The sequence below is a fragment of the Microcaecilia unicolor genome, chromosome 8, assembly GCF_901765095.1.
Source record: "Microcaecilia unicolor chromosome 8, aMicUni1.1, whole genome shotgun sequence".
Classification (NCBI taxonomy): Eukaryota; Metazoa; Chordata; class Amphibia; order Gymnophiona; family Siphonopidae; genus Microcaecilia; species Microcaecilia unicolor.
In genome coordinates this window covers 11,494,841-11,518,600 of record NC_044038.1, presented here as the reverse complement: position 1 = coordinate 11,518,600, position 23,760 = coordinate 11,494,841, and the positions used below count along the sequence as shown (strand labels likewise).

The following is a 23,760-nucleotide window of genomic DNA, read 5'->3' as shown; positions in this document are numbered from 1 at the left end:
GCTTCACAAGGGACCTAGGAGGCTTGGGGTACATCCATGTTAGTACCGATAGTTGTTAAGATTTCAGATCTTGTGTCTGGCTGTGGGAAAGAATGGTGCTGGAAGTTGAGAAAAACCATCCTGGATAGAATTGATACAAAGTCTGTTTTTTTTAGCAATGGGGAGAAGTAACTGGGCCGACTGAATAGACCAGCTGATTTTTCTCTGTCATTGTCTGCTACGTTACTGTGTTGAATAGTTGGGATCCTGCTTGATAGCTGTCTGTGACAGTGGTCGGTCCAAGTCATAAGTTGCTGGACTTAATGGCCCCTTGGGTTTGACCCACTAGGGGACACTATGTTCCATAGGATATATTCTGTCTGATTGAGTGCATTACATAGATGTGTTTGAGTGAGTTTACTGTTTGTGGTGCTATTAATCTTAGAGTTTACAAGTGGTATTTATTCTTGGAGTCACATATGTGATCTCCCTTAATTGCTGTCATATGGTGGTCCTAGTTTTACACCTGTTGCTGGGGAAAACAGTAGGTTGGACTTTTCTTCTTGTGATTTATAATAGGGAAGTTCCTGTCTCCCCAGAAGGCACAATTTCAGCTCTGCCACTTCAAGTACATGTGCTGCTTGTGGGACTGAGGAATAACCTGAATATAATATAGCCAAATCCTTGCTGGAAATGCACCATTATAACAGGAACTTAAACGACTTCTGACTCACCTTTTTACAGTGAGATTGTTAATTAGAGCTTTTAGGTGACTGTGAAGCCATATTCTTCCATTAAAAAAATCATAATACTACTTATCCCAATATAAAATAAACCATTGATTTCACCCTGTTAAGAACTCTTAATAATAAACCATAATCAGTATTCCTTCATCACAGTTTTTTTTTTTAAAGAACTATAACCCGTCCATTATTCACCTTCCTTAAAAACATAGTGATAGACACTAATATGAACAAAGGTCCTTTCTTGATAATTTTTTTCAGCGAGACATGTCTTGAGACCCAAGCAAAATAAGTATTCTTTTCAAATGTCACTTTTCTTGGAAGTTTATGCCAGTTTACTTGGGCCTTTCCCATGATGATGATACATTCTTTAACTGATGTCACACTCAACAGACCTAAAGTACTACTACTACTTAGCGCTACTAGGGTTATGCAGCGCTGTACAATTTAACATAAAGGACAGTCCCTGCTCAAAGAGCTTACAATCTAAAGCTTGGGAAGGGGTGTGTACCAAGATATAAAAGAATGCAATTAAGAATCTAAGAATTGCCGTATTGGGTCAGACCAAAGATCCATCTAACCCAGTATCCTATTTCCAACAGTGGCCCATTCAGGTCATAAGTACCTGGCAGAATCCCAAAGAATAGCAAGATTCCATGCTTTGTACTCTTGGCTTTAAATGCACCTTTTTACAAAAAATTACCACCATCCTTTCCCTCTTTCTTACTAACTGGGGATGGCATCCTATCTCCTGCCCAGCTGGACATAACACAGAAAGAATCCTAGGTTCCAATTCTTCCTTAAAGATTTGAAAGTTTTATTGAAGTCGTACCTTTTCAGATTGCTTTTATTTCATTTGTTGATGCTGTGCCTTATATATTATCTGCGACGCCTGTTTTACAAAATAGTACACAAAATTACATTGAGGCATATTTTCAAAGCACTTTGGGAGGCTAAGTTCCATAGGTTTCTATGGAACTTTGGGAGGCTAAGTGCTTTGAAAATAAGCCTCATTATCTCACTTAGAAATACTGGATAGGTGAAACACAAACTGAATAAATGAAATGAAATTTTCTGGTATTTAATGTACCTTTTCAGTTTAAGTCTAACATTGTTATAACCTTGGCCTGTTATTCCTTAGCATCCTCACCAGACTAGTCCAGAACGTGCGGGTTATATCCTTTGACCAGTGAATGAGGACAGAAATAAGAGTTCTGTGTGCTTCGCTTTACAAGAGCGCCATGCAGCATGAGCTCATCGGTATGTCTCTCTCCATGAGATGGTGACTGATAGATTATGCAGCTTTGTTGGTCTCAGTCATCGACCTTACCCAGTGTGCTGTGAGCAGAGGCACCCCTTCTTTGAGTTTGAGCTGTGTTAAAAATAAAATCTGTGAAGAAATGTTCTCTAAAGCTGGGACTAACTTGGAGGTCTTGGAGTCCTGTTTCCCCACCACTACCACCACCACCAGTGCTGCTTTTAATCTAAAGCTGAATTGTTATGCTTCTTTCATGCTTCAAATGGAAGCAATGGCTATTCTCAAGGGGACTGGTTTTTTTTTTTTTTTTTTTTTAGCTACATGTCCACGTTGTATTAATAACTCCAGACAGAAATTTTAAAAAGCAGTGGTTCGAGATCACGTGACGCCTAGAACAGACGCAGAGGCTGCCTGCTCGGCTCCTTTGTCTTCCCACCGATAAAAGCCAGTTTTGACTATATCTTTGGCAGAAGTGGGTGATTTTTTGCATCCTGCTTTTGTTCCTCTTGTTGGTTTGATTGGAGGTGGATTTGAAAGCTTTAGTCGTTAGGGTGGCTTCAAAGTTGCCTCGCAAGAATAAAGTCATGCAGAGGGGAGTATCGGCTAAGATGGCGGTTATATCGCCCCCACTGAGTCCTTCAGTAAGCACCATGTGAACTTTAGAAATTATTTTGGAGATGTGAGCTGCAGTGGAGGCGGCGTTGGATACTAAATTACGACAGCTTTATTATCAAGCATTTGGATAATCTTGGTTTGGCATTGGATTCACAGCAGCATCGGGTTGGAGTATTGGAATCCCAGGCCCAAAGTTCTTAGGAAGTGGAGCAGTTGTGTTGTATGGTATCATCAACGTAACATAAACTTGATGATTTTGAAGGATGAGCAAGACGCAATAATTTACGTCTCGAGGGCCTAGTTGAAACTTTGAGAGATGTAGATCTTGTGCATACATTGGAGAGCTGGATTCCACAATCTTACATTTGGGCATGTTGGAGGTAGCTTTTAAGATTGAGTAGACTCATTGTTTGAGTTCAAGGAATACTGCTGCTTCTACTCGTCCTCGTGTTGTGGTTCTCTGTGTTCATCATTATCATAAGTGTTCAATACTTCAGGCGTTACGCCATGGGAATTGTCTGGAATATGATAATCATAAAGTACTTTGTTTCCAAGACTTCCGCAAGAGTGCGTGTTCAGCGTAAAGCTTTTGCTTCTTTTTGCACTCAGTTGTACAAACAGAAATCTTCCAGCGCGTTATTTTATCCTGCAAGACTTTGGATTACTTTTGGGGGTCAAACTCTTTTTTTTTTTTTTTTTTTTATTGGTGGAAGCAGCTCAGGGTTTTTTTCCCATACTATCTTAGTTGGCTGCTTCCCTTAATATGGGACGTACTGTGGAGCAGTGGCCTGGTGGTGGACTTTGGTCCTGGGGAACTGAGGAACTGAGTTTGATTCCCGGCACAGGCAGCTCCTTGTGACTCTGGGCAAGTCACTTAACCCTCCATTGCCTGCCGCATTGAGCCTGCCATGAGTGGAAAAGCGCGGGGTACAAATGTAACAAAAAAAATAAAAATAAAATTTTATTTATTTATTTATTAGGCTTTAATTTACCACCTTTTTGAAGGAATTCACTCAAGACAGTAAAAAGCCCCCAGGCAAGCATGGCCATGCGACAGGGAGCCCTTACCGCCACCCATTGAGGTGACGATAAGGGCTCCAGTGGTAACCCGGCAATAACCGGGCAGCACGCAGCGATGCCCGGTTACCACTGTTCAAGTCATTTTCAAATATTTTCTTTTTTTCTCCTGGAAATGGCACACGCTTGGGGCGGAACTACCATGTTGGGCCTGTGGTAGTCCACATTTAGCATTCTGTACAACCGCATTGGGCTTATCGATGCTTTGTAAAAGACCCCCCCCCCCCTTAATTTCTTAGAATCAGGGCTATGATATTTAAATTGACACTTCTGATAACAGTTTTAAGCTCTCGTGTTATATTGTAATAACTGTAATCCCGGTAGCAAACCCTCAGGGGGTGGTAGGCTCCCTTCAGCAGTCCACAAACAAAGTCCTTCCAGACAACACAGCTTTTAGTTCCAAGCAGTTTATTTCCCCTCCTCCACAAATCTCAGTTCAAGGGGGTTAAGGTCCCATTCAGTTTCAAAACAAAGCAAAAAGAAAAAACCTTCCATTTAAATCCAAGTTCTCCCAGTTCAACCGCCTGGGTTTCAGTTTTAAAAGTCTTTCCGCTTGGGTGGTTGCAGAATGGCAGTACACCTCCCACAACACAGCTACTTGACTCCTGTGACCACCCACTGCCTTCAATCCCTGCAACTCTGCCCCAGAGTACAATTACAGTCCATGTCAACCGGTTCCTCCAAACCTGGTGTGCTGGGCCCTCCAGACTCTCCTTCCTCCAAGCACTCCATTAACTCTGCTTCTCTGCTAGGTTGTTGGTTAGAGACCTCCTCCCCCTCCCAGGTGGAAGGAATCTTGTACTGATTTCTGACCCAAGGGAATTGAGCTTTGTCATCACGGCTCCCCTTTCTGGCCCTCGTCTGCCATAGCAGCTCCTCTTTCCAGTCCTTTTCCCCCTCCCTTCCATGTGGTGTCCCTACCGGGTTTTGGAACCTACCCCCCTGATTCCTGCTCTCAGGGCCTTGTGGGTAATGTAGTCTGGTCCCATACCTCCTCCTGACCTGCTTAGACCCTCCAACCTCCTTACAATATAAATTCTAAATTGTAGCTTACATTTCTTCACATAAAGGGATTTAGTAAACTTGGGGAAATACAAGAATGACCTAGATGTGAAGATTTAGGGCTGTATTCAGAATGATTTGTGGTGGAGTTAGACCAAGGAGAAGGGTTCAAGGCCAAAAATATTGACTTTAAGGTCTAAATTTCAGGTATCGACTGGGCTCCAAAGAGTGATCGCATTGTGACTTGTGGTGCAGACCGTAATGCCTATGTCTGGAGTCAGAAGGATGGTGTGTGGAAACCAACCCTGGTGATCCTGAGAATCAATCGTGCAGCCACATTTGTGAAGTGGTCTCCCCTGGAGAACAAATTTGCTGTGGGCAGTGGAGCTCGGCTCATATCGGTGTGCTACTTTGAGTCAGAAAATGACTGGTGAGCAGGAATCCTTTGGGGAATTTCTTAAATGAAAGCAGCTCGTACATTTTATTAAGATCATTTCTTATTTGTCACCACAATAATAAAGGGCCATAGTAGATTACAAGAGAAACATAAATTAATACCCAGCAAACAACAAGCATAAATGTTACTTCATACTAAAACTTAAAAAAGTCATTTCAAAAATCTTAAATCAACATCAAATCAAATTTTAAAACTCAAAAAGCCAGATTGAAAAGAGGGTGTCTTAACCTTAACATTGATGTATGAACACCTGAGGGGCTCTGGGAGACTGAAGAGTTCTACTGAAATACAGCCAAACGTTTTGTTCTAGCTGCAGTGTGTTGGACATATCTTTGACTTATAACTGGCACTTTTAATGTTTTCCCGTTTGCTCTTGTGGCCTTTCCTACAGATAAAAAAAAGGTCTCTAAATCTGATTTTGTCTATTAGCAATTGTAACATTTGCTTTTCAGATCAGATATAAGATGGATGTGCACACCTGATTTTGGCATTTTCAGTCGGATGCGTTTCAGGATTATTAAATGTGTGTTTAAGATGCAATGAATTAAGGAGAACTACAACTTTCTGTTCCATATCATCATGCTGATCAATCCATAGACTGGTGGGTTGTGTCCATCTACCAGCAGGTGGAGATAGAGAGCAAACTTTTGCCTCCCTATATGTGGTCATGTGCTGCCGGAAACTCCTCAGTATGTTCTCTATCTCAGCAGGTGGTGGTCACACACAGCAGCAGCTCTGGCTAGGCCTCCAAGCCTAATTTTTAGGTTTTGTTGAGTGCCTGGGGTTGAGGGCTCTTCTTGAGCAAGTGCAAACCTGGTGGTGCCAGGTCCCTCCTTTTCTCCCCCCTCCCGCTGGCTCCGTTTAAAAAAAAAAAAAAATTTTGGACGTCCTTAAGGGTGTTTATTTCGACGTTTATATCGGCGTTTATTGCAGCTGCTCACTGGGACACCAGTTCGTTACAGCTCGGAGCGGACGGATTCCCCTCCCCCACTTGTGTGGAGATGAGCTGGGTTGATTCCCCTCCCCCGTTTCGGCAGTGGTGAGCTGGGCAGAGTAATTCTCTAAGTGCTGAGTCCTGCGGATGGAGCTTTGATATCGACATGACCACATATAGGGAGGCAAAAGGATCAGCTATGATTAATGGAAAGAAAATTATCAGGTATGATACATAATTTTACCTTCTTCACTTGATTTCTATGCAGTTGCTTGCACATAGTTCACAGTGAAGGAAGGCTTCTACTCTAAAATGTGGTTCAATGAAATAAGGGTAAAAGCTAGGTTTAGAAACTAGGTGTGGCCTTCTTTCTCAAGGTGCAGAATGATATGCTGTGACACCGGAGATTTAGGACTGACTGAACATGAAGGTGATGCACTGAGAGCCAGGGAGGCAGGGAAGTGGCAGCTTCTATATCGTTTTAATAAACATAAACATACTGGCCAATGAGTTGTGCCAAGGTTTGCCTCTGAGGGGGCATTCTTTGAGCCTTCAAAGCTGCCTGAGGTGGGGAGGACATTTTCAGGAACAATGTGATTTATAGGTTGCCTAAACCTTCTTCATTCCCCCTCCCCCCAAGAATCTTAAAGAACACTGGAAGTCAAGTCATTGTGGTGTTGCTTTAGCATTAAATGAGCCACATTTGTGCTCTGTACACAACATATTTTAGGGATTAATACAAAAAGCAGTGTTTAGAGGGCATCAGTTGTAAAGTGCTGATAATAGAACAGGTGAGATTTAGAATTCATCTGGAAAACCTGGGGGGCGGGTTGGGAGAAATCACAGGTTCCATAGCGTCCCACGGATCAATCCAGAGGCTTGTGGGTTGTGTCCTTTGCTCTCTACTTTGGTATTGCTGCTGACTGATTATTCACGTAGCTTGTGGTCTTGAGGTCAGATTTATAAGCCAAGTATAGTGACATCAGAGACTAAAAAGAACCTGCATAGTTCAGGAATTGCATACCTGTTGGCTGAAAGTTTAACTTTTGTTTTGCAACTTCAATTTTTCCACGTTTATTCACACCTAATATACCATATATAGTGGGAACATCTATGTGGTGTACAATAAAATTAAAACTTAAAGAAATAAAAGAAGGAAAGCCATAAATAGTAAAAAGAAGGAAATTCAGAGTAACAAATCACTGGGTCCAGATGATATTCACTTCGGAGTCTTGAAAGAGCTCAACATAGAACTGCAAACCTGTTACAATTAATCTGTAACCCATCATTCAAAACTTACAATACCTGAGAATTGCAGGGTGGCCACTCTGAAAAGAAAAAATTGCAGTTTTGCAGACCTTTTATATCTAAACTAGTAAAAAAGCCCCGTTTCTGATGCAAATGAAACGGGGGCTAGCAATGTTTTCTTCTGTGTGTGCATGTGGGAGTGTGTGTGTCCCTGCCCTCTGGCCTCTCTCCCCTCCCCCCTCTGAGTCCTTCACTGTTACAGAGCCAGCGATTTGATTTCGTGCTCTGCTGTTTTCCTTCACTGACTGTGTTACAGAGAGGGCGGGGCAGACACTCATAGGGAAACCGGATATCTCGCCCCCTTCACACTTCCGGCTGGAGGCTTCATAGAACGTTGGTTTTGCCTTTTATATAGAGAGATTTTGCTTGATGCTTAAATCTGTCCCTAATTAGCTCTGAAAGGACATGGTTTTGTTTTGCCAGTAGCTATACTGATACCTTTTCTGATTATGTCTGTAGTAGACAGAGGAATGTTCTGTTTTGTGTGCATAAGGCCATGTCATATTTTGCATTTGGTAAGAAATTCTACCTAAACTCTTGTGCCTCTGTTTGCATATCGAGATTTTCTATGATGGCATGTTCCAATATTTCTTTCCCTTCAGGTGGGTGAGCAAACACATAAAAAAGCCCATTCGCTCCACTGTACTGAGCCTGGACTGGCACCCCAACAATGTACTGTTGGCCGCGGGCTCCTGTGACTTCAAATGCAGGTGAGATAATGGGAGGCCAGTACTGAGGTGGGATGGAAAATCACTCTTGTGTCCTTTGATCTCCAGCAGAACACACAAAGTGGAAGGAGTGGCTTCATATCTTAAAGGATCACGTCTCCCCTGGAAGGCTGTGGGATTTCGGTCCTGTCCAGTGACTTTTGTATAATAGGCCATTTAGGCATCTGCCTAGGGGCTCACATCCACTGTGAGCTCTGCACGTAACTAACAGCGTCTAGGGCCTGCCTGCTAGACAGCCTCTGCTACATCCTATCCTGCCTTCCCAGTCTGGGTTGTGAGGCAGCCCGCTGTAAGCTCCTTACTGCTTGCCGTCTATATTGTCTCTCCATGGCTGTTATAGTTCTTTAGTTTCTCAGAGACGTGCAGATAACACGACATATAGGTAAAGTAACTTTTATTTCCATACTGTAGATCAATGTATCGCACAGGATTAAGGTGAGCACAGTTGTCAGGAATCAGGATTACAGCATAGAAGCCAGGAACATATAGAAACAGCAAACTCCAAAAATCCTTCTTGTCTGTCTTCGGAGCTCTGCCTAGCTGTAGAGTTTCATTTGCATGAAAACGGCCCACAGTCCCAACAAAAGAGTTGAGTACGTAAGTATTGCCATACTGGGACAGACCGAAGGTCCATCAAACCCAGCATCCTGTTTCCAGCAGTGGCCAATCCAGGTCACAAATACTTGGCAAGATCCCAAAACAGTTCAATACATTTTCTGCTGCTTATTCTAGAAATAATCAGTGGATTTTCCCTACGTCCTGCCTATGGAGCCTTAGCAGTGCTACTGGTTAGCTCCTCCTGTGCTCTCTGAAGCCCTGTGGGTTCGAGCTGTGTGCTTGTACTCCTGCAGTGTTCTCACACAGAATAGCAGGAGCGTGGGCAGTCGTGGGACACATACAAGATGTAGCAGCACAGCAGTGTTTGGGAGGGCGAGGAGGAAAAAGGTAGGAGAGCTGTACCGGAGCAGCTATAAGGGGTGAGTCAGGCATGTCTTTGAGCAGGGAAGAAGCATAAGAGGCTTCGCGTTTATATTTAACCTTAATAAATATAAATAAAACAAAATAAGGTGATCCCGAAAAGCAAATGCCAATTTTTAAGAGCTCTTAGATTAGATAAATACTGAATTTTTGATTGTTGAAACGCTGAGAATTTAGGACTACTTGAAATGTGTGAATGGTGATAGGAGGTGTGGGAAGGACAGTGTATCGGTTATCCAAATGTGGCACTGTGGCTTATGTGTTTTGTTTTGTTTTTGGTACATAAGAGAGCTTCTCTGTGTGTATCTCTCTCTCATCTCAATTATCCTGGTCTAGTTTTGCACCTCCTTGGTGTGTCTAGTCGTGCCACATCATGTAGGTGTTCCTGGTTCCATGTGTGTGCAGGGTATTACATTCCAACCCCTTTAGACGGTGTTTCCTGGATTCTGTTCTCAGGTTATAAGACAAGGGTGGAGGGAATGCATGAGAACCGGCTCTTGTCATTCACGGTGTAGATGTAGGAGCAGAGAGCTGTAGTTTTCGCCATTCCAACTTGTTTTCTTAAAGTGCAAATTCTAGCTCTCTGCTCTGCCATCTGTGAACAGCACTTTCCTTTTTAGAAGTAAATAGCTCACATGTTTTTTTCAAAACTGTTCTTACTGCGCTCTTAAAAGGAAAATGATAGGGTGGGATCCAAGTGCATCGTGTTGGGGTAACCCAGCTCTTTCCTCTCTTTGGCCCCATTTCAAAGATGATGAATAGTAGCCACATACATATTGCAGCATTTTTATAAAAAGGCTTAAGTAAATGCTTCTATGGCAGAGGTACATGCAGTGTTTTGTGTGGTTGAAGTAATCCTTTTTTCTTCTTCTTCTTTTTTTTTGTTTTTTTTAATACCCAGGGTGTTTTCTGCGTATATTAAAGAAGTGGATGAGAAGCCCGCTAGTACACCGTGGGGCTCAAAGATGCCCTTTGGTCAGCTGATGTCGGAGTTTGGAGGTGCTGGAAGTGGGGGTTGGGTTCACAGTGTCAGTTTCTCAGCCAGCGGTAACCGCCTTGCCTGGGTCAGCCATGACAGTACGGTGTCGGTGGCTGATGCCACTAGGAATATGGCGTAAGTATTTATTTCCATTAGGGCTGGATTCATCCTTAGCACTTTGGACTTCCAGGTGGCAAAAAGCAGTCAAATATTGGGTTTTCTGAAGTAAAAGGGGATATTTAATCACTTCTCTGGCGCTTTGGAATAACTATATTTGAAGCATACAGGACATGGAGTCATCCTATGCTGTTGATTACAGGACTCTGCTGCCGAGCAAGAGTTAGGCATGGAAATCTGGGCAACCTCATATTATTTCCTGTTGGAGAAAAACTTTCCTTTATTTTTATTGCATAGAAAATCCTGGGAGCAGATTCACTCCATGCCCTCTTCCACTCTGTCCAGTTTCCAGGTGCCAGTATAGGAAGACACTTGAGGGGTTCATCTCCACTAGTCCAAGCTGGTCCTCAAGTCCTTGTATCCCTTAGGGTCTTCCATTAGCAATTGGAGCACCCTTGTGCTCTTCACTTCAGCCTCGTGAAACCTAGAAAGACAAGGTACCTTCTGCAACACCATCACTGGGCTTTCTGAACAGTATTGTAGGTGAGGCCTCCCCAATAATCTATAAAGAGACATTATTGCCTCTAATGCAGGCTTCACCTTTGCCCTGTGCTCCCCGTCCTCTCTCAGGCTTGTCACAATATTTGTTCCCTTGAGCACATGAGCCACAATCGCTCCAGAGATTCTCTCCTGCCTAGTGTGCACTAGCATCCCAGCCCCATTGTGCACCCCTCCCCCAGATCTCTGCATCACTCAGATGTATAACTGCATTCATGGTATGTCCATTTGCTGGATTACTTGCAACTCATCGAGAACACCTCACTAAAGTTACTTGCTCATGCTTGTAGGTTCGATTATGCTATTATTTCTATAATGAATAAAATTTAAGATTCTGTTCAGGGAGCTCTGCCTAGTTAATCTCTCTAGGTGTCTTAATCCATATGTTCCTGCTACAAGCTTAAGATGTGCACCCCAGAACCTGCTGGTAATTTCATCTCCTACTAGACTACGTCTGAGGCAATTTGCTGTATTGTCCCAGCCTCGTGGAACTCTTTAGTTTCCTAGTTGTAAGCCAGACTAAATCCTATTTCTTTTAATTCAGGCCTTCAAACTTTCTTCTTTCAGTAAGCTTTTGGAACATCCTTACTGTCTTGTTCTCGTCCAATTCTCCCAGTATCTTTGGATGTGTGTGCTTTTTTTTTCTTTATAAACTTTCACATATTTATTTAATTGCTGTGAGTGGCTGTTAGATTTGTGGGGGTTTTTTTTAATGTGGTGGTCTGTGTTTAATTGTTTCATTTAACACCACTTTGGTGTTTTAGGGAAAGGCAATATAGCAAATAAAAGAAGCAAACTGAGAACCAGGGACACCAGAGCTCAAATATTGTTTCTCCTAGTGACGACATGTGACCTTAAGAATGGAAGGATTGTGATTCTGGGTCAGACCACAGGTCCACTAAACCCAGCGTCCTGTCACTAACAGTGGCCACCTGACAGGATACCAAGGAATTGGTCCATTCCTTCTGGGAGAGGCATTAACTTTCCCAATAAGAGCTTACAGACCTTATCCAACCCCTCTTTGAATGTCACTAATCTTACTGCTTTCACCATATCCTCTGGCAACAAATTGCACGGTTCAGGCGTGTACTAAGTGAAAAGAAATGCACTCCAATTTCTTTTAAAAGTGCTACCTATTAGTTTCATGACTGCCCCCTATCCTAGTACTATTTGAAAGGTTCAGGTAAGCATTCCCTACCTTCCCATTCCATCACACCCATCATTTTAAAGGAGAAACAATATTTGAGCTCTGGTGTCCCTGGTTCTCAGTTTGCTTCTTTTATTTGCTATATTGCCTTTCCCTAAAACACCAAAGTGGTGTTAAATGAAACAATGAATCACAGACCACCACATTTTAATCTCTGCTTAAAACCCACCTCTTCAATGCTGCCTTCAGCGCCTAACCGCTTGAGAAATATAGAATGCCCCAATCTATCCACCCTATCAGATTAACTGTTCACTCGTCCTCTAGATTGTTCACTTGTCTTTAGATTGTTCTCTTGTCTTTTAGATTGTAAGCTCTTTGAGCAGGGACTGTCTTTCTATGTTTAAATTGTACAGCGCTGCGTAACCCTAGTAGCGCTTTAGAAATGTTAGTTAGTAGTAATTTTAGACCCCTGTAATCTCCCTTCCACTGTCTCTTCTCTGGCTTGAGCACTAAATCATTTATCTTTTCTTTGTGGGGACCCACTTCATCCCTTTATCATTTTGGTCACTCTTCTCTGAACCTTTCCCAGTATCTTTTTTTGAAATGAAGTGATCAGACCTGTACTCAGGTGCAGGCACACCATGGATCTATACAGTGGCGTTATGATGTCATATGCTTTATTGACCTTGCCTTTCCTGATGGCTTCTAACATTCTGTTTAGTTTTTTGGCTGGTGTTGCACACTAAGCTAAGGATTTTAACTTATTATCCACAACAACCCCAGGATTCTTTTCCTGGGTGGTGACCCAGCATTGTGTTTACCTGTAGTTTAGGAATATTTTTCACTTGTCGACATTACACTTCATCTGCAAGTTTCTCAGTCCCATAAGCTTGCATTTTGACCACTTTAAATAATTGTCACCCTCTGATCCTGTCACCTCCCTTTTTACTCCCTTTTTCGGGTCATTAATGAATATGTTAAACACTGGTGCCCTTGACTTGGGCACATCGTTTTCAAGCAGTAACTATTCTGAACATAGAAAAGCAGCCCACGGATGTTTTGTCTTGATCTGAGCTGCAAACTGGAGATGTGAAAACCATGCATAGATTTTATTAACAAGTGTTTTTCTCTTTTTAGTGTTTCACAGCTGAAGACAGAATTCCTCCCACTTCTGAGTGTGATATTTGTCTCTGAGAATAGTGTGGTGGCAGCCGTAAGTGTGACTTCTGTGTAATTGCTGTTGATTAGATAGCACTTCAGAGAATTTAATTCCAGACGTCATGAAGTTGGGCCCAGATTAATTAATAACATACACGTGGGAAATAACATACACGTATCTGAATCTTGTGCTTCTCCAGAAAGTGAGAAGACATGCAGTCTGTCTTGAAAACAAGTCACGGTAGAAAACTGTTTCAGCCGTTAATTTTCAGTTAGTGCAGGAGCTGTATATTAGTTCACTACTTGTGCCCATTACACTGCTTAACCTTTGTCTTTTTTATCTACAGAAGTTTAAACGTTGAATTAAAAAGCACCAAATTGCCCCTATATTTGATAGAACTTCATGCTTTTATTGTAACCTGCCATGAGCATTGTAATTTGTTGAGATAAAAATGTTTTATGATTGGAGAGTAAGCGGGCAACTTATTATTCCATGTTCACTTCCCAATAATCGTGAAGGGCTTTCTCGCTGGTATCACAACAGCCTGAAATCCATTTGCATTTTTATATGTTGTAGAAATTTAGATAATGAGATAGCTGAGCATTCTCTATAACCTGCTCGGTGGTTGGCACCAAATTGGCTATGATTGTGACCTGCGGTAGTGAAGTTTATTAGAAGCATTTTACAGTATAATATATGCTCAGATTGACACTGAAGCTCACAAACTTGATATGTACTTTGCATTTCTTAAAGGTCCTGTGTGGGTGTGGCTGACTTTAACACTCATCCTTATGCCACCTTGATTTCAGGGTCATGACTGCTGCCCAATGCTGTTTAACTGCGACGACCGTGGCGCCTTGGTTTTTGTCTCTAAACTAGACATTCCCAAACAAAGCATCCAGCGTAACATTTCTGCCATGGAGCGCTTCCGTAACATGGACAAGAGAGCTACCACAGAGGATCGCAACACCACTTTGGAGACCCTGCACCAAAACAGCATCACGTAGGTGTGTCTGAGCCAATTCAGACAGGCTCACACCAGGCAGGACATTAGCCTTGAAATGCTTGAGGTCAGGGATTCTAGTGCGCTTAAACCAGGTAGGACCAAGGTCAAGAGAGTGTCCAGCAATAGCCTCAAAAAGCCCAGTAGTAAGGGAAGCGCTGGCCTTGGGACTTGGACATCCTATTTGATTGCAGGAAGGGGCTATGGCAGTTTGGTCCTAGACCATCAATATGCACACCCAGAAATATTCCTTCGCTCAGTCAAGCAGCTTCCTAGTAGCTAACTTCTTATTTCTCTTCAGTGCTAAATACATTTCTTGTGGAATTGCACTGCTAATGTGACTAGACATAATGGCCACAAGAGGGCACCTGAGGTTTGCTGCTGGACTCTAAGCAGCTCAAGCTTGCAGCTCCCTGTTGCCTATTGCTTTTGTTCTGGTGCTTGCAAATATTAAGCAGCTTCAAGCTCCAGGTCTTCTGTTAAATGTTCCCAGGCCTGGAAATGAATGTTTTTAATAACAGCAGCTGGCAAAGTCTAGCAGAGCAGATGGGATATTTTCTGTCAGCTAAAGGCACTGAAGAAGTGTCTGAGTGAATAATTTTTCCCTTCGTTGGGGATAGTGTAATTAACTTATGAGAAATAATGTTCTGGAAGACAGGAGTGTATGTAAATAGTCCAGGGGTAACCAACTCTGGTCCTCGAGTGCCGCAAGCTGGTCAGACTTTCAGGATATCCACGGTTGAATGTGCATGTGGATATATTTTGCATACATCAGATGCATCTCGCACACATTCAGTATGTATATATTAAAAATCTTACCAGCTTTCAGCATTTTAAGACCAGAACTGGCTATTCCTGTTCTAGTCTGTGTCCTGGCACTTTATTTTCCCTGCTGAGATCATTGGTGAATTTTAGTATTCTGGAAGTTTGTCTGATGGTATATGGAGCCACTCACACCGGCTACAACGGACTTCTTACATCATTTCCTACTCCAAACTGCAGATGTACATTTAGTTACTTTTGGTCTTCAGCCCCTTTAAGACTGGGATTTGCATATGCATTCATGTGTAATCTTGGACTGAGCACTTGAATTCTCACTTCTTATCCCAGCCATATTTAAGTTCCCAGCACCCCTGTCCCTCCAGGGCCTACTTCCTAGATATGTCTCCTTTCTTCTTCCAGCCAAGTGTCTATTTATGAAGGAGACAAGCAAGAGTGCCACAAGTTTTGTACTACCGGCATTGATGGAGCGATGACAATCTGGGATTTGAAGGTAGGCTTCCTTTCTTCACATACTTCTCACCCTTGTAATCTCAAGGTGAACATAAATTGCTTTTGGAGTTTAAAAAAACGTAATAGATTTTCTGTGTGAAGGGAGTGAAAGGATTCATCTGCTGCCAACACTAAGGAACGAAAAATTATGTCTTACCTGATCATTTTCTTTAGTCACATCAGATGAATCCAGAGACTCGCTCTGTTTTTCCCGTGGTTCCCATCGGTTTGTTCTCTCTGTTGGACTATATTGCTGCATTTTTATCTTTTTAGATGGACTGTTGTCATCAGTTTACGTGTTTGCAGTTCTTGATTTATCACTTTTCCCTGTGGGAAAGGAGAAATGTTATAATTCTGTTTCCTTCTGCCTTGTTGTGAGAAATACTGACTTACCAAGGAGCATTCCATCCTATAAGACAGTGCAGTTCAGCGCTCTGTATCTCCACCTGCTGGTAGATGGTCACAACCACAAATCTCTAGGAAATAAAATTATCAGGCAAGATACAATTTTTCGTTCTGGACAGGTCTGGTGAGGGCAATAAGGAATTTTGTAATAGGGAAATGAGATACTGTATGCTGTCTTCGTGGCTCACTTTTGAAAGAGAAAAACGTCTAAAAAGTGTCATAAAGCAGCATATGGACAAATTTCTTAAAACGTCCAAATTGTTACTTTCAAAACCTATTATGCAGACATTTATCTATGCAATTCATCTGCAGTGCATCCAAATCACAATGGGACGTGTTGGGGGCGAGATTAGGACAGGCATAACGTTCCTAACACTTGGATGTTTTATAGCCATAATGGAACAAAACAAAAATGTCTAGGGCTAAAACTTCAATGTTTTGATATAAACTTTTTAGAATGAACAAGGCACAAAAGGTGCCTTAAATGACCAGGTGACCACTGAGGAGAATCAGGGATGACCCCCCTCCCCCCTTCACTCCCCCAGTTGTCACTGACTCTCCCCTACCACCCAAAGACGTGAATAAAAATAGTGCTTACCAGGTTATAGCCAGTTCTATTAAAGCAGCAAGCAGGTCCCTGGAAGAGTGTAGTGGCTGGTGCAGTACACTGTAGAGAGGAGGATTCGGTCTCATGTCACATTTGTGGTGAAAACTGTGAGCCCTCCAAAAACCTACTGTACCCCTTCACCCACAAGGGCTATTGTAGTGGTGTACAGATAGGGGTGGTGGGTTTGGGAAGGCTCAGCAGACAAGGGAGTAACGGTAAGATGTGTACCTGGAACTTTCATATGAAGTCCACAGCAGTGCCCCCTGGGATGCCCCATTGCTCTCCTGGGATATCTGTGGCCAGTCTACTAAGAATGCTGGTTCCTCCGACATCCCAATGGCTTCTTCCTTTTTTTTTTTTTTACTCCCTCCCCCCCCCCCCCCCCCCCCCCCAAAAAAAAAAAATGGACCTGAAAGTTAAACGCACAGAGTACAAAACCATCTAGCATGTGGCCATTTACTATAAAAAAAAATAGACATTTTGCTGTTTCAAAAATGGCAATATTTCCTATTTGGTTATGGGATATTGATTGCAAAACATCCAAAGACAGAGTTAGACGTTGTATCGAAAATGCCCCTTTTTGTCAATTCCGATTTCAATAGCGCATATAAGAGCCCTTTATGGAAAGAAGGAAGTCTTCATGTGATCATAATGAAACCGTCTGCTTAGCATTCACCCCCAAGATCTCTAGCAAATGCTCAATTTTTGTTCAGCAACAGTTCAGCTCTCTTTCCTCTTCCCTCAGACTCTGGAGTCCTCTATCCAAGGCCTGCGGATTATGTGAGGAAAGGAAAGGTGGACTAGCAAGACAAGCACTACAGAATGCAGAGTCCAGCCTCTGCCCTGCCAAGCAGCCCTGGACTGAGGGAAAGCACTGAGAAAAACAAAACACAGCACCACAAAAATCAACATTTTAAAACAAATACTGGTTGGAAATCAGCTGCAATGTGTTCATTTTTATTATTATTATTGTTTGTTTTTGGGTTGGTTGGTTGAATTCCATTCTTTACCAAAGCTGCTCCTTAAGTAGTTTATGTGGGGAAAATATGATTCACTAACTTAAAAGGGATATTTTATGTAAATTGTCTGCTAGAATATAATTAAAAAAACAAAACACTGAATTATTTGTTTTCCTTGTTCTTGAAAGAGGAGACTGCGTATCTGTGAGCTTGGTTTTATTGAGCAGATTTGTATTTGTACGTTACGTTTATATATTCAGATTCACATATTATTTCCTCACCCAAATTAACATATGATTTGGTGGTTGAAGGGACTTGGCCTAAGGTCACAAGGCATGTCTGTGGAAGAAGTGGGATTTGAACCCTGGCTTCTTTGGTTCAGTGCCCATAGCTCTGACCACTAAATCACTCTTCTGCTCCCACCAATCCTAAATACTTGCCCTTTAAGACGTACTCATTTTATTAAATCGTAAGACATAACTCTTACATTTTTATAAAATCTGGAATTTATTTGTTTATAGGGACCCTTATTAAAAAGGTGATAAGTATTTATGTGAATTAGCATGTGGTAACTTAGCACACAGTGACTCGACATCATGTGCTAATTCATGTACTAAGGCGTAAATTCTAAAAAGTGTGCCAGAAATTAGCACAAAAGTTGGGCCATTAAGCGCCTGTTCTGCATCAGCACGTGCGTTTCTTCTTTTTTTTTTTATTTTTATTTGTATGAAGTCTTTATTTACTTTGATAACAGAACAATAAACACCATGAACAGTACATGTAGTTCACTAGAAGTTAACTCGTACAAATGTAGTCCCACAACTTAAACACTTTTGTCCCACTATATCAACATCCATTTAGAAATCTAAGGAAACTTCAATTTTTTAATGAAATTTTAACTAAAGAATGACTCACCCCCCCCCTTGCCCAACCAACCCCTCCCTCCCCACCCCATCCTGTGAGAACGTGCATTTCTAACTGCAAGTAGTACTTGCATCAGTCTTTGACGAGGCAGAATTGCTCACACATGTAAGTCATAGCATTCAGACACTCAGCTGCAAGGCACGCCCCCTTTATAGTTCGCTGTAATATTTAGGCGCAAAGTTTATAGAATGGCACCTAAGTGCTGTTACACACATGACTAATAAATTAGTGTCAGCACCAGTCAACGTCGCTTAAGGGTTGCTATGGGTATTTGAGGCCAGTTGGCACCTAATTTAATTTAAGGGTCCCTTTTACTTAAGCCATGTAAGGCTCTACGTGCGCCAAAATGGAGTTACCGCCCAGCTACCGCGTGGCTCTTGTGATAATTTTGCTTTTGGCACACGTTCGATACACGTGGCTGAAAAATAATTTTCGGACGCGTGCCAAGTGGCATTTGGCGCATGTCGGTCATTAGCGCTCGGTTACTGCATGAGACTACCACTAAGTCAGTGGCTTGCGGTAAGGTCGCAGACCCAAAATGGGCATGAGGCAATTTTTGCCGCACATCCATTTTTGATGCTGTTAGAGTGTGTTTCAGCTCTCAGAGGCAGAAACTGTTTTCTCCTATCTTTTGTACTTATAACATCATCAGGATACAACCACATTTTCTGACCACAAAACAAACTCTGTGAATTCCAAAAAGACAGTCTCATAACTGAGTTTAAGTCCTGCTCAAATACAAGAGAGACCAGGAGTATCATTCGATCCACATCATCAGACAAAGAATCTTCCATTCCAGGCTGAACCTGACCCTTCTGTGACTGGCTTTTCTCTTGGGGGGGTTTGTGGGTTTTTTTTTTTAATATATCTGCATCACTGGTCTTAAAAAAAAAAAAAAAAAAAACCCCAAATAATAATAATCCTTAATGTTTGTGATGAAACAGGCGACTTATATCTGTGACTTTTTATGTGAATGTATGACATATTTGTTCCCCAGTGCATTTCTCTTGTTTGGCCAGCAGACAGCGACTGACTCCCCCCCCCCAACCCCCCCCAAAAAGCTGTTACAGAAGTAACAGGTTTTTTTCCTGCTTAAGCACTGAGGTAATGTTTAGTCTCAGTATGGGAGCATAAAGGAAAACATCTTTGTCCTGAGACCCTATTCAAAGCTTGTGAGTAGTTAATTTCCTGAAGCTTCCCAGGCGCTACCCAGGTAGTGACAGAGTGTTTAGACAGTTTTAATATTGATCCTTATTCAGTTACTTGTTATTGCCTGTTACTTTGCCATCTGTTTTTTATGGTTCAGTGATCTAATTCTGTGACAATAAACCTTGTTAGTTTATTGGCTGTGTTGTCCTGGAATAAGAATCCTGGTGGTTTGTGTGTTGGGTCTGTGGGTGCTTTCCAGGAACTGTGGGATCCCTGAGAGTGTGGCCCAATAATTAGAAATCACCATGGAATAACATGAGTGGAAGACTCATCCAGAGGCAAGTGGAACCTAATCAGTGGGATGGAGGGTGCTGGTATAGAGCACAAACGGAAGGTGCAGGCAGACCTGACCAATGCTGAGGGCAGACCCTCCAGGTGGCTGCAGGATTAACCCCAGGAAGGTGCCAGATATTTTGTGGCAATATTTTTATGCTAAGTGCTCAATTTTTACCATTTTTAATTGATTTATTAAGTGTTTTTATTCAATTGTCATTTAACAGCAAGGCAGGCTGTACTTAACTTGATTTCAGCGGACTCTCTAGGTGTAGCAAGGCTTGGTAGGAAGTACGCCATAATAAGGGTATTTGATATGACTAATATATAATTTAGCAGCTGAGCTCCTGAATAAGCAGACATCAGTGAAACAGGTGGCTCTGTAAAGCCAGAGAGTCCACTGAAGTCAAATTGAGTCAAGTTAAGTACAGCTTGCCTTGCAATTAAATAATTGAATATAAACACTTTAAAAATGGTAAGAATTGAGCATTTAGCATGAAAATATTAAGGGTTGTTTTAAAAACCAATTATGGTTGTATTGTGAAGCTTGTATATTTATTAGGATTTATTTACCGCTTTTTTGAAGGAATTCACTCAAGGCGGTGTACAGCAAGAATAAGTCAAAACATAAGCAATAGACAATTACAGCAGTAAAAACATTCAAACAGTACAAAGTATTGCATAGTATACTACATTACAATATCAACACAATACATGATAGAACATTTTAATAGCATGGGGGTGTAAGCAAAGACAGAACACATGGCTAGATAAGATAGCATATATGCCTACAACGTAAGGCTACAAAGCCACTAAGTCTTTTTTTTCCCCTTTTTGTTGTTTGATATTTATCATTGAACATTTGGGGACTTGGGCCCCTGTTTACCAAGCTATGCTAGAGGCGTGCTAGCATTTTTAGCATGTGCTAAACGCCAGAGACACCCATAGGAATATATAGGTGTCTTTTAGCATTTAGCGCGTGCTAATTTTTAGGATGCACTAAAAACTTTAGCGCACCTTAGTAAACAGGGCCCTTAGTTTAAATGATAAATGTGAACTGAACATAGCATGTGAAAGTGATTCACTGGGCACTGACTGCTAATTGTCATTGTTACTGCTATCAAGGATGCTTTTACTGCCTCCTTACAGTACATTTACTGCTCAATAAAGAAAAGTAAATACAAATTCTGTGCATTATGTGTATGGGAAGATTTTGTAAAAGGGTCCCATAATCTCAAAGGAGATTACAGTAAAACCTAATCTGTGTAGAACTCTCCACAGAGCGGCACACAAAACAAGATTTTGATCATTTTTGGGCATGTTAAATTGCATGCAGATTTAGAAGGGTGACTGAAATGGTCTTCGACAGTGGGAACACAGGAGGATTTTTTCCTAAGAATCTGAGGGGTCGGCAACTCTGCCAATGTGGATTTCAAGTACTTGGCGCCTTCTCTAATGGCTTTAAAGGTGAGCATGCTGATTTAAGATTTCATCCTCCATATTAGAGGGAATCAAATAAGGTCCTGTTACGATGATAACATCTGATGGTGATGTACGCTTCTTACAAACATTGCATTTTATACAGCTAACAGAAGGGGCCCTTTTACTAAGCTGTGTTAGGCGCTAACATGCAGGACACGCTAAAGCATTCCATGGTAGTCTTCCCTTGTGTGTGCGCTAACTGCACGGTAATGGGTTTTGGGTGGGGGGTTTGAGGGGATGTCGGATGAGGTGACGGGTGGAGAGTGGGGGTTCCTGCACTCATCAGTTGGTGCATCTACATTACCATATGCTAGCTGGTTAGTGCACAGATAACACAGGAGTCCTTAGTGCCCACAAGCTAGAAGGTGGTAAGTGCTTCCACAGAACCTTTAAAATAGCTGCACGCTAATGGCAGCATTAATGGAACAAAATAGAAAACCAGGGTTTTTACAGCACATAGGACCAGACCCATGTAAAGGTACACTAAGGCCAATTTCTTCTTCTGCTTAGCAAAAGAACCCCAAAGTTAATTTGTGAGTGTGGTACTGGAGGGAGAAATAGAAAAATAATACAGTGCACTCCATTTAAGTGCACGTCAGATAAGCGCACTGTTTAACTGCATGCTGTACTTTGGTCCCGATTTTGGCGCCATCAATTTCTGTGGGGACAAACTTTGGTTTAGTGCACCACTGATAAGTACAAGATTCGCTTACAGTGGGGGAAATAAGTATTTGATCCCTTGCTGATTTTGTAAGTTTGCCCACTGACAAAGACATGAGCAGCCCATAATTGAAGGGTAGGTTATTGGTAACAGTGAGAGATAGCACATCACAAATTAAATCCGGAAAATCACATTGTGGAAAGTATATGAATTTATTTGCATTCTGCAGAGGGAAATAAGTATTTGATCCCCCACCAACCAGTAAGAGATCTGGCCCCTACAGACCAGGTAGATGCTCCAAATCAACTCGTTACCTGCATGACAGACAGCTGTCGGCAATGGTCACCTGTATGAAAGACACCTGTCCACAGACTCAGTGAATCAGTCAGACTCTAACCTCTACAAAATGGCCAAGAGCAAGGAGCTGTCTAAGGATGTCAGGGACAAGATCATACACCTGCACAAGGCTGGAATGGGCTACAAAACCATCAGTAAGACGCTGGGCGAGAAGGAGACAACTGTTGGTGCCATAGTAAGAAAATGGAAGAAGTACAAAATGACTGTCAATCGACAAAGATCTGGGGCTCCACGCAAAATCTCACCTCGTGGGGTATCCTTGATCATGAGGAAGGTTAGAAATCAGCCTACAACTACAAGGGGGGAACTTGTCAATGATCTCAAGGCAGCTGGGACCACTGTCACCACGAAAACCATTGGTAACACATTACGACATAACGGATTGCAATCCTGCAGTGCCCGCAAGGTCCCCCTGCTCCGGAAGGCACATGTGACGGCCCGTCTGAAGTTTGCCAGTGAACACCTGGATGATGCCGAGAGTGATTGGGAGAAGGTGCTGTGGTCAGATGAGACAAAAATTGAGCTCTTTGGCATGAACTCAACTCGCCGTGTTTGGAGGAAGAGAAATGCTGCCTATGACCCAAAGAACACCGTCCCCACTGTCAAGCATGGAGGTGGAAATGTTATGTTTTGGGGGTGTTTCTCTGCTAAGGGCACAGGACTACTTCACCGCATCAATGGGAGAATGGATGGGGCCATGTACCGTACAATTCTGAGTGACAACCTCCTTCCCTCCGCCAGGGCCTTAAAAATGGGTCGTGGCTGGGTCTTCCAGCACGACAATGACCCAAAACATACAGCCAAGGCAACAAAGGAGTGGCTCAGGAAGAAGCACATTAGGGTCATGGAGTGGCCTAGCCAGTCACCAGACCTTAATCCCATTGAAAACTTATGGAGGGAGCTGAAGCTGCGAGTTGCCAAGCGACAGCCCAGAACTCTTAATGATTTAGAGATGATCTGCAAAGAGGAGTGGACCAAAATTCCTCCTGACATGTGTGCAAACCTCATCATCAACTACAGAAGACGTCTGACCGCTGTGCTTGCCAACAAGGGTTTTGCCACCAAGTATTAGGTCTTGTTTGCCAGAGGGATCAAATACTTATTTCCCTCTGCAGAATGCAAATAAATTCATATACTTTCCACAATGTGATTTTCCGGATTTAATTTGTGATGTGCTATCTCTCACTGTTACCAATAACCTACCCTTCAATTATGGGCTGCTCATGTCTTTGTCAGTGGGCAAACTTACAAAATCAGCAAGGGATCAAATACTTATTTCCCCCACTGTATATGCATGGTTTAAGACCGCTCCTCTGAAGGAAAGACTCTGCATAAGCACTCGCACGGAATATGGAAGCCGATTGGCGCGTTACAACCAACGAGATTTCAAATTTACCACCCCTTTAACTGCCACAGACAGAATAAGCGAAAGAATGTTGTTAGAGTGTACACTGGGGTCGTCGTCGCGCAACTGAAAGACTTTAACACTGACTGAATGAATAGAAGTTCTTAAAAAATTAGAAAACAAAGTCAAGCATCTATTGCTAAAGAATATAGTGTCAATCCCAG

General features: G+C 42.3%; 1 protein-coding gene across 3 annotated transcripts in view; it reads left to right on the top strand.

Annotated features, from left to right (window-relative positions):
* ARPC1A (actin related protein 2/3 complex subunit 1A) overlaps positions 1-18,036 on the top strand; it is a 29,208-nt gene extending 11,172 nt beyond the window's left edge. For all 3 annotated transcript variants that reach the window (XM_030211027.1, XM_030211028.1, XM_030211026.1), the window contains 7 exons: positions 4,882-5,104; positions 7,976-8,083; positions 9,981-10,193; positions 13,018-13,093; positions 13,849-14,042; positions 15,225-15,315; positions 17,072-18,036. In XM_030211027.1, coding sequence (XP_030066887.1) covers positions 4,882-5,104; positions 7,976-8,083; positions 9,981-10,193; positions 13,018-13,093; positions 13,849-14,042; positions 15,225-15,315; positions 17,072-17,110 — 944 coding nt within the window. In that variant the 3' untranslated portion in view covers positions 17,111-18,036. The remainder of the gene's footprint in view (positions 1-4,881; positions 5,105-7,975; positions 8,084-9,980; positions 10,194-13,017; positions 13,094-13,848; positions 14,043-15,224; positions 15,316-17,071) is intronic.
* Positions 18,037-23,760: the final 5,724 nt, after the last annotated feature.